The 9,158-nt window shown below is 44.0% G+C and overlaps 1 protein-coding gene across 2 annotated transcripts in view; it reads left to right on the top strand.

The window, feature by feature from the left end:
• Positions 1-7,139, top strand: part of nrg3b (neuregulin 3b) — a 111,913-nt gene extending 104,774 nt beyond the window's left edge. For both annotated transcript variants that reach the window (XM_035533246.2, XM_035533245.2), the window contains 5 exons: positions 615-717; positions 1,279-1,405; positions 3,018-3,130; positions 3,984-4,172; positions 5,907-7,139. In XM_035533246.2, the coding sequence (XP_035389139.2) occupies positions 615-717; positions 1,279-1,405; positions 3,018-3,130; positions 3,984-4,172; positions 5,907-6,594 (1,220 nt within the window). In that variant the 3' untranslated portion in view covers positions 6,595-7,139. The remainder of the gene's footprint in view (positions 1-614; positions 718-1,278; positions 1,406-3,017; positions 3,131-3,983; positions 4,173-5,906) is intronic.
• The last annotated feature ends 2,019 nt before the right edge of the window (positions 7,140-9,158 follow it).

Here is a 9,158-nt window from a genome sequence, read left to right as displayed (position 1 = left end):
AGTTCATTGGGTTGATGTTTCTATCCCAGTGGCTGTGCTGGCTTCATTTGAAGATGTGTGTGTGTGTGTGTGTGTGAGAGAGAGAGAGAGAGAGAGAGAGAGAGAGAGAGAGAGAGAGAGAAGAAAAAAAGGCATTAGCTCTTCAATGTTGCACTGCTTTTCTCTATAATGATCATTAGCATACTTCAATTAACAATGTCTCTTGATACATCCAGAATACTATGCCTTTACCATTAATGACTGCATATAGTCTAGCATCATTCTACCATGCGCCCACATTTAATGCTTCATGATGTGTGATAGGTCCCTTTCTAGTACACTTTTGGGTGACTAATGTAAGGTTCTGTGTGTCAAGTCAGAAAGTTATTGCTACACTAATGAGCTGGCATAACCTTCATAATAAGCCTTCAGTACCTTACTTCACTTTCAGTATCACTGGCAATGCATACTAGGTCTGCGTTATAAATACTAAGATTCCTCACAACCAGTTTAAATAAACCAATGGGCATGAATATTATTTTATTCCGAGAGTGCTGACCCAGCAGAAAGAGTGAGCACAGAAGACCTGTATACAAAGAAATAACTACAAACCCTTTGTCTGTATGTGTTCTCAGAGAGTGGAGAGACCTACCAGAGACAGATCATGTCAATCTTCAGCATCGCCGTGGGAATCAGCTTGCTGGGTGTGGCCTGCATGGCTTTTTACTGCAGAAACAAGTAAGTTATTAGCAGATATTACTGCAAGGAACAAGAACTCACATTAAACTGTTTGATAACACAGTGACATAACAGCTTAGATCAAAGCAAGGTTTCACTGTCTTAAACTTAAATACATTTAGCCAGTTTTGCTTTAATGATTTTCGTGGGGGACTGATCTTATGCATGACTCACACCTGGAAAGATATTGATATGAAAAGGTGTGACTAATCATATGTAGGCTCAGATTGCACATGTTGTCTAATTAAGCAGAAAACAGTGGGATATTTCTGCTGGTGTGTGTGTGTGTGTGTGTCAGCAGCACACACAGATCTGCTGTGAGAGTAAACAATCAGCCTGACATTTGGATCCAAACAGCTCTGTGTATATGCGGTACATCACGCAAACATTGAAGAAGCTATTGCACTACGTCATTGATCTCTTGTCCCATCTCATTAGTATACTCAGGCCCCACGAGGACTTTGTTGGAGAAACACTGACAAAATATATAAAAACCAACAATAACACAACCTCGTTTAAAGGTGTCTAGGGACACTATTAAAACCGATTACCATCCTACAGGAGACAAAGGGAGAAGCACAGAGCCCAGCTGACAGACCTGCGCAGTCTGAGGGACTGCGGTGTCAATGCCTCTCGGCTCATGTCCAATTCCAGCCCCAGGACTGAATCTGGCCTCCGGCATCAAAAGGTGAAGCATGTGAAGCATCGCATCTGTCTGTCTGAAAATTGTCAGGAACAACATTTCCCGATTCGCTCAGAAAAGCGCGTAATGCCGGCGTTTCAGAGGAACGCCGACATCCTCTCATCCGCGCATACCAGCCATATGTTGATGGCGAGTAATCAAAACGCCCATGTGTGGCTGGCACAGACTTCTAGGTGTGTTTCCTCTGCATAACCGTCATGTGTAATGAACACAATTGGCCAGCAGGAATTGCAGGGAATGATACCCTCCATAGCATTACTGGTCTCCCACCTGTGCTGATGATCCCTCACACTGACAGAAATAGCAGTGTATGTATCTCAGAAAGTAAACACCACATCCATCTGATCAGCAGTCAAGCTAGCCTGACACCTTGCAGCTGAGAAGCCTACTACATAGAGGACGTGTGGAGGAACCGGTAGATCCATCACTTTCTTATGGATATAAGCCCAAGCAGCCAGTCCTCATTCAACCAAAACACAGCTCGCGTTCACCTGTGTCTGGTTGGGATTGCTGGGAGGAAAGCATTGAGACTAGTCTGTGTAGAGCCAGTTTGCAGTCTGGTAGCATTTTAATCAGTACTGGACTCGCACAAATCAACGAAGTTCCAAAACCTGCTTAAAAAGACGTCTGATGTACAATAGCAGTGCATGTTGAATGGTCTGAGAGCTGAGCTGCCAGGCTCGCGCAGTGTTAACTTTCATGTGGGTATGAATCGGCATGTTTCAGTAAGTTCTTGCAATTACAGAGGAGTGGGCCCTAGCCCACGGCCCTGCAGTCCAACTACCCAGCTGCGAGAGGGCCCCCCGTTTGAGAGGGTGGTCAGAAATGATCCAATTTTCTTGCTGCAGAGGAGAACATCACTAACAGGTCCCTGAGGAGGCCCCAGTGTTAGGAGGACACATTTTATCAGCCACCATGGTCCAAAGTTGTTTAAGTCAACCCAGTGGTTTTAATGATCTTCCAAAGCACAGGGGAGACAGGCGGATTTCACTAACTGGGATAATGGCATTATCTGGTGACTTAGAACTCAGGCGACTTTGAGGGGCATCTCGGGCTCATTTCCGAATGAATCCTGGCCTGTTGTAAGATAATAGTTTTAATTCTGTGAAAGAATGAAAGAATGAAAGAAATTCTTTGGGAATCCATTAATGTAATCTTGTCCGGGATTAGTTTGTGACTCCTGCAGCAGGACAGGGAGAGCAGGCTGAGAGTGTAATCAGAGTGTGCCTCTCTTAATCTGCTTTTGAAATGGAATGTCTAATTAAACTGGCCCTCTCTCGCTGAAGGGCCATATATCACTGAATGAACATTTACATTCTGTCTCACTGCTCAGTCTGTAATCCACTATTTCATCTTTGACACTAACAAGTCAAGAGCTTGTGTGTGTGTGTGTGTGTGTGAGAGAGAGAGAGAGAGAGAGAGAGAGAGAGAGAGAGTGAGTGAATGATAGAGAGAGAGAGCGAGAGCGAGAATTTGCAAGAGGAAAATAGTTGTAGTGGAAAGACAAGAATAAATATGGAATTGTGGTCATATAGAGCTGAAGACTGTTAGTCATGCAGCGTGACATAAACAAAAATCTGTCATTTCCTCACCACAGTGCTGCAGGGTCCAAGGAGCCTCCCCTACACCAGGCTGCAGTACAGTGCCCAGCAATTCCAAAGTCCCTGCACCTGATCCAATCAGCAATCTGTCCACAGGAAAACGGCGCAGGTAGTAGCTGGGCTTGTTTTTTTGTTTGTTTGTTTTTTGTTTTTGTTTTTTTTAATCAGATCAAAATATGGCACAATATGTTTGTTTGTTTATGTTGAGAAATAAGCAGCACTAAAAGAATCATTGTAATCGGTAATATGAGGTGCTGAATGACAGCCCAAAGCAAAAAAGATAGAGATTGTTCTTCTGCTGTTGCGGTTTTCAGTCTTCACGATATGTTACGAAGCTTATGAGTCAAAAGAATAATTGGTATTCTTGTACTTGACGGATTGCAAATTGTGTGTAATGACCATTTGCATCTTGTTTAAGAGTTTAGTCAAAAGTTTTCACAAATATGGTGCTATGCAAGCTACCATGGCACACAGATTTGAAGTTGCCATAATCACGTTTACAGTGCTTGCTGACTTCCACCAGGCTTAGCCACCGAAAGAGTTCACCTCCTCTCACTTCAATCCCACGCCGTCCATGAAAACCTCTCCTGAGCCCCTTCCTCCAAAGACCTTCACACTTAACCCCGAGCCTGCCTTTCCATGTGTAATTGACAGGAAGGACCATCTCCTTGGAGAGAAGTTTCCTGAGCAGTTGGACTGTGCCGGACTGTGTTGAAATTTTTAGTTGCTGATTACAGAGCCAATAAAATGCACTAAAACCTTTTTATAAGCACAACTGTTTTTAGTGATAGTTGTAAAGACCGTCTTGCCAAAGAGTTCTTAAAATGAATCATCCGCAGCATCTTTAAAAAGGTTTTCATCTCCTAAAATAAAAAAATTAGGATGGTTCATGTTGTGTCTGAGAACCCAGTCCTGCAGCTTGCAGCTCTTTCATCTTAGCAGGTCTGTCTGATTTATCACAGAAGCTGCTCGCTCTCAACAAGCCCTGCGCTAAAACAGAAGATAACCAATCATCGGTCTGCACCACGATGGACCCCTCCCATTTCAAGAGCAGGACATAATCTGATTGGAGGATCTAGGGATTCTGTTCACAGCTACAAACATCTCCAAGAGGTGGAGTCCACAGATGTTATGTCAGAATCTTCAAGAAGGTATGTACGGATTTGACCGTGTTGTTATGGTGAAAGTTATGTGATCAAGGAGAGGTGGTCTTGATGAATCCGAGGCTTCTGACTAGGCATCACTTCCGCAGGGGATTTTCCAATAATGTGCTCATTACCATGCCAACTTGATCCAGCTTCTCTGTGTCTCATAAATTCCTCTGATATCTAACTTTTTCTGTTTGACCTATTTCCATAATTTATGTTCTTAAACAGTGCGACTCAAGTTTGAGTTAGTTTTCTTCAAAGATTGGATGACACATCCATGAAGACACACACAAACACACAGAGAGAGAGAGAGAGAGAGAGAGAGAGAGAGAGAGAGAGAGAGAGAGCGCTAAGGAGATGAAATGGACTTTTATTCAGATGTGTCATAGCAAAAGAAATTTGTATTGTTCATTGATCTAAATATGTCCATGAAACCATGGGAAACAGACCCTCTTCCATCACTAATGGCCAAAAGTACTGCTGAAAAGATTATCTACTATTACTGTTACATGATTAGTTATGAACGGCTCAGCTTCTCATATTCCTTGTATGACCAGTTGTATTGAGGAAGAGGCAGGCAGGCTTGGACTGACCTATTTCTAGACATAACAGCCTTAAAACATCAACACCGCCCCCAAACCTCTCCCCTGTTGCCATGGAGACACCCTCCGGTCTCTAGGAACGTAGATTCAGAAAGACAGAGGAAGAGGAAGAAAGAGAGAGAGAGAGAGAGAGACAGGGAAGGATGGGGACAGAAAACTAGGAAGTAGGCATATGAGCATTCGCATGCCCCCTCTCTGTCAGTAAATTCCCCATAGAATGTTATATTTATTCATGTTTAGATGTACCAGATTAACCCCCAGCTAGAATGCACTTTTAATACCCGAGCATTGCGGGACTCAATTATTTAAGACCTGTTTTTAAAAGTCTTTGTTGTCAGACAATAAAAATAACTCAATGGATTATTGTTTAGAGCATCAACTCTGCCAAATATATCTCTTTTATGAGTTGATGTTTTCCTGACACTAAGGCTTCTCCTGCTTCGCTGGAAGCTGAAATTATTTTACACTCCTGCCATGCTGTGTGTAAATGGCCGTGATTGAGATGAGTGGGTGATGGTGCCAGCCAGCTGCACCTTTGTAGGCTTATAAACCACGACAGATAAAAAGCATGTGGCAATATCTGGGACTTCACCTGGCACAAAGTTTTGGTCGCATCCCAGGATCTGTGCCCATAATTCCGGTGTGCTGTCCCAGTTTAGAGCCTAGTGATACCTGGGCTCCTCTGGCTGTCGTTGGGAAAGGTGTACCGAGCTTGATAAGAAGTCTCAGCGTACAGATCAAAAAGCCATCATTCAAATGAAGCATTCAGAAGGTACCATTCGTCAGCTCTCAGGCATGGGTCAGGGACACCCATGCTTTGATACTAATGGCCTAAATCTTTGATAATGCTGGCGCAAGCAGAAGAGGGTTTGGAGTTCGTGGTAATACTGTAGAAAGCTGAGAGTCCATGTAGTGGATTATAAACAATTATATGGACATTTTACATTTCCACTACCTCAAAATGATTTCCCTACTGCAGAGATGAAATTGGGGACAGTATGCTCTCATAGCCTGAGTGGTTTCTCCCATGGGGTGAACTTATAAAAAAAGAAAGAAAGAAAAATAAATAAAACACCTTTCATATTTTCACAAAGTTACTAATTCTCATTCCTCGTCTTTTATGGGTTTCTTTTAGGTGCCAGCCCCAAACAGATGGTAATCAGTACAGCCACTCCTATTTGAATATGCAAACTGTGGCCTCTGCCCATTCCAGTGGAAGGCTGACCTACACCGATGTCCCTTGCACTCGTCTGGACCAGGGAACAGCCTTTCCTCCTCCCTCCCGACGTACCTGCTCTGTTCCCATCATCCCCTCTGTTCAGGCACCTGACCTAGGGGACAGGTCTGTGGATCAAGGGAGCACCACGCTGCTTTACAAGGGTGGAGCTTCTGCCAGCCATACCCTGATCAGACGTGAGACTGTGATGGAGTCGTTGGTCAGTTCCAGCCAATCACTGGCCAGCCCTGGTGTGGCACAGGGGTCAATTGCATTCACGTGCTCCGAGTCTGCTCTGGGGGGCGAAGCGAAACACAAAAGCCTTGTCACTTACACAACAGCCTTGAGACCAGGAACAGAGTCCAGCAGAGCAAAGACTGTCATCTCTACGACTGTACTGGGATCAGGGGAGCAGTCTGCGCAACAGTCCTCCAGCCTTTCTAGATCCATGGGAAGACTGGAGCGCCGGCACTCGCGGCCCGCTCATGGAGGGATTCCGAGAGAGGAACACGGTGCTCCTTTACAAACTCCATATATCAGGGGAGAGAAAGGCCACCTTTCTGCTGAGCTTAGAGGTGTGTCCTATCTTACACCCCCCAAGAGCTGACTGAATAAATTTATACAACTCAAGTGAAATCCGTTACAGTGGGATTGGACCCCCACCCCCATGTTGACCAATCACAAGACTTACTCTCTGAAGTGCATACGTGCTTTGTGGACTACAGAGGAGACTTGCAATTACTGAATTTAAAACACTGGGAAACTGAGAACACGATGTGAATAAATTATAAAGATTAATAACTATCGTTGGGATGTTGATTTAAAGAGCTATTGAAGAAGATAAAAGATTTATATGCCACTATTTAACAAAAGCTTCTACATAGAAACCAAATAGTGTGTCATCTCTATGTTGTTTCTCGATTGTAAAAAAAGAACATATAATAGATGTCATAACTACATGTATGTCATATATATGATATATATATATATGACATACAATGACAAAAATAAAGACGCAGAATAAGGTAAAAACAAGCTTTTCATTTCAAACAGCTCTGCCATCATATGATAACCCAGTCCAACTCTGTCTTCTGTCTGTTATGCTTGAGCACGTAAGGAGAGTTTGGTGGTTCATGAATAAAATCTGTCTGTCACCTTGTCATTTGATCAGAGAGCGTGTCTCTCCACATGCCAGCGGACATAACACCGCGACGGATGCCGCCTTTTGCCTTCCTGCCTTTTTAGGGGAGGCGTCTCAGACAGGTATCTGTGGCTATCACTGGCACAAATCTAGCAAACGTGCCGAACGCAAGACAAGTAGTCAGATTCCCCGGCACTGTCTCCATGGCAACAGAGACCCGTGAAGTCAGACAGTCCTCGAGCTCTTGCTGCCCTCCAACCACCATCGCCGACCGTCAGCGGATTTAATCATTTACTTGTTTATCATCCCCGAAAGTATCTCCCCTAATTAAAGCCAGACTCATTATTTTGCATCGGTTATTTTGAAACTGCAAAAAGAAAGGAGCAAAAGGTTCCTTAACTAACTGATTTTTCTTTTCAGGTGAGGACATTTTCGAATGGAATTAATCAGCGGGAAGATTAAAGCGTGGTGTCATTAATGTGTTCATTTGTGTTTAGCCTAAGACAAACGAAGGGAGCACGAGGGACCCGTTCCCCTAAAAACTGCAAGAATTATTGAGCTTATCCACTTGGGTGTGAACAGGAATGTTGAAACACAGGGCCCTGTAACCATAGATGTTCAGCCAGACAAAAATGCTGAGTTCTACCGCCTATGGCTGATCGGGAAGCTGTATGAATTAATTTTGAGAAAGATAATTACTTTTCTTGCTTTATTTGATTCAGTTTTGTACCATGGACTAATGCACAATGTTATAGTATCTTTGAAAAGCTACTATAACAAGTCTGTAGAACTAGTAACGAAATTCAAGGTCTAATAGTCCATAGCATTGACCATTTGTCTGCAATGCCACTAATGCTTGAATCTGCCCAGGTAACGAGTCCTGCTGAGCTTCTAATATTCTATTATTTGCTATTGTGTATGGAAGTGGGAATTATAAAAACACTGTAAAGACTTTTAATTTTCTCCTTCCCAATTTGTAAAGAGCACAGATATTTCTCACACCCGTGTTCCTCCAACGTGATGGTGTTATTTTATGGGGAAAGTGCGACGTTTTGCCAAACAAGCTCCAAACAGCACAAGAGTGGTTAGAGCAGTGCAGCGCAGCAGGTGCTCCTCCGCAGAGGCAGGTCGGAGGTGAGCCCACCCCTGCCTAAGAACAGAGAGGGCAGAGACATGGCGAGGCTAGGGTTACAGAAGTCTCGGGGGATCCGTCTCTGAGAAACGGCGTCGCATGTTCGACGCGCCGTGTTAACCGACCAACCCCGGCGTTTGTCATCTGCAAGCCCTCGTTGGACGCCACGGCGGTGGGTCGATGGCGCTTGGCGTAGGCCGCAGACGGGACCCCGAGTGCGGCGGAGCGGTCCGACAGCATCCGCGTGCCTCACCACCATCAGCTGCCTGCAGTGTCGCGGGGGGGGGTGTTCAGGTACTGTGGGGGTGTGTTTGCTAATTATACAAGACCAATTCATTAGTCTTCTACTAGACAGCAAACCACAGAGACATGACCATGGATCTTCTGAGTCATGTGATACTCAACAGAACACTACCCCCATATCACATAACATTATCCATCACCGCAGAAGTGCACACTCACATATGTATTTTAACTATATGACAGTGTGTTATTACACTGTTTGATTTATGTTATTAGCTTAAGTAAAGGCTGGACATTTGCTCATTGTAAAACATGACCATATACGAATAACTTTGTCTGGTATCAGGGCACATTTTTCATTATGAGGTAGTTCACATATGTCACCAAAACAGTCTGCCTTCATGAAAATGCTCTTAGAGATGTCTACAGCGACAGTGGATACAGGATGAAATTCCATAACCATACATTGTGGCAAACCTGTCATAGCTTTCTGCAACAGTTTATCAAATGTGAAGACCATTCATTTGAAAAGGCTTGAGAATATTTAACCTTTGAGCAACAGCTGCAGTATGAATTGGCAGATGTGTCTAACCATAGGTGATGCACAGTACGGGAGCAGACAGGCGCATTATCCTTCTTAAAACCTAGTCCCCCA

The sequence above is a fragment of the Electrophorus electricus genome, chromosome 15 (genome assembly GCF_041902795.1).
Source record: "Electrophorus electricus isolate QZ-2024a chromosome 15, ASM4190279v1, whole genome shotgun sequence".
NCBI classification, from domain to species: Eukaryota; Metazoa; Chordata; class Actinopteri; order Gymnotiformes; family Gymnotidae; genus Electrophorus; species Electrophorus electricus.
The sequence above is the reverse complement of the archived record's forward strand: the minus strand, read 5'-3'. Positions and strand labels throughout refer to the sequence as shown.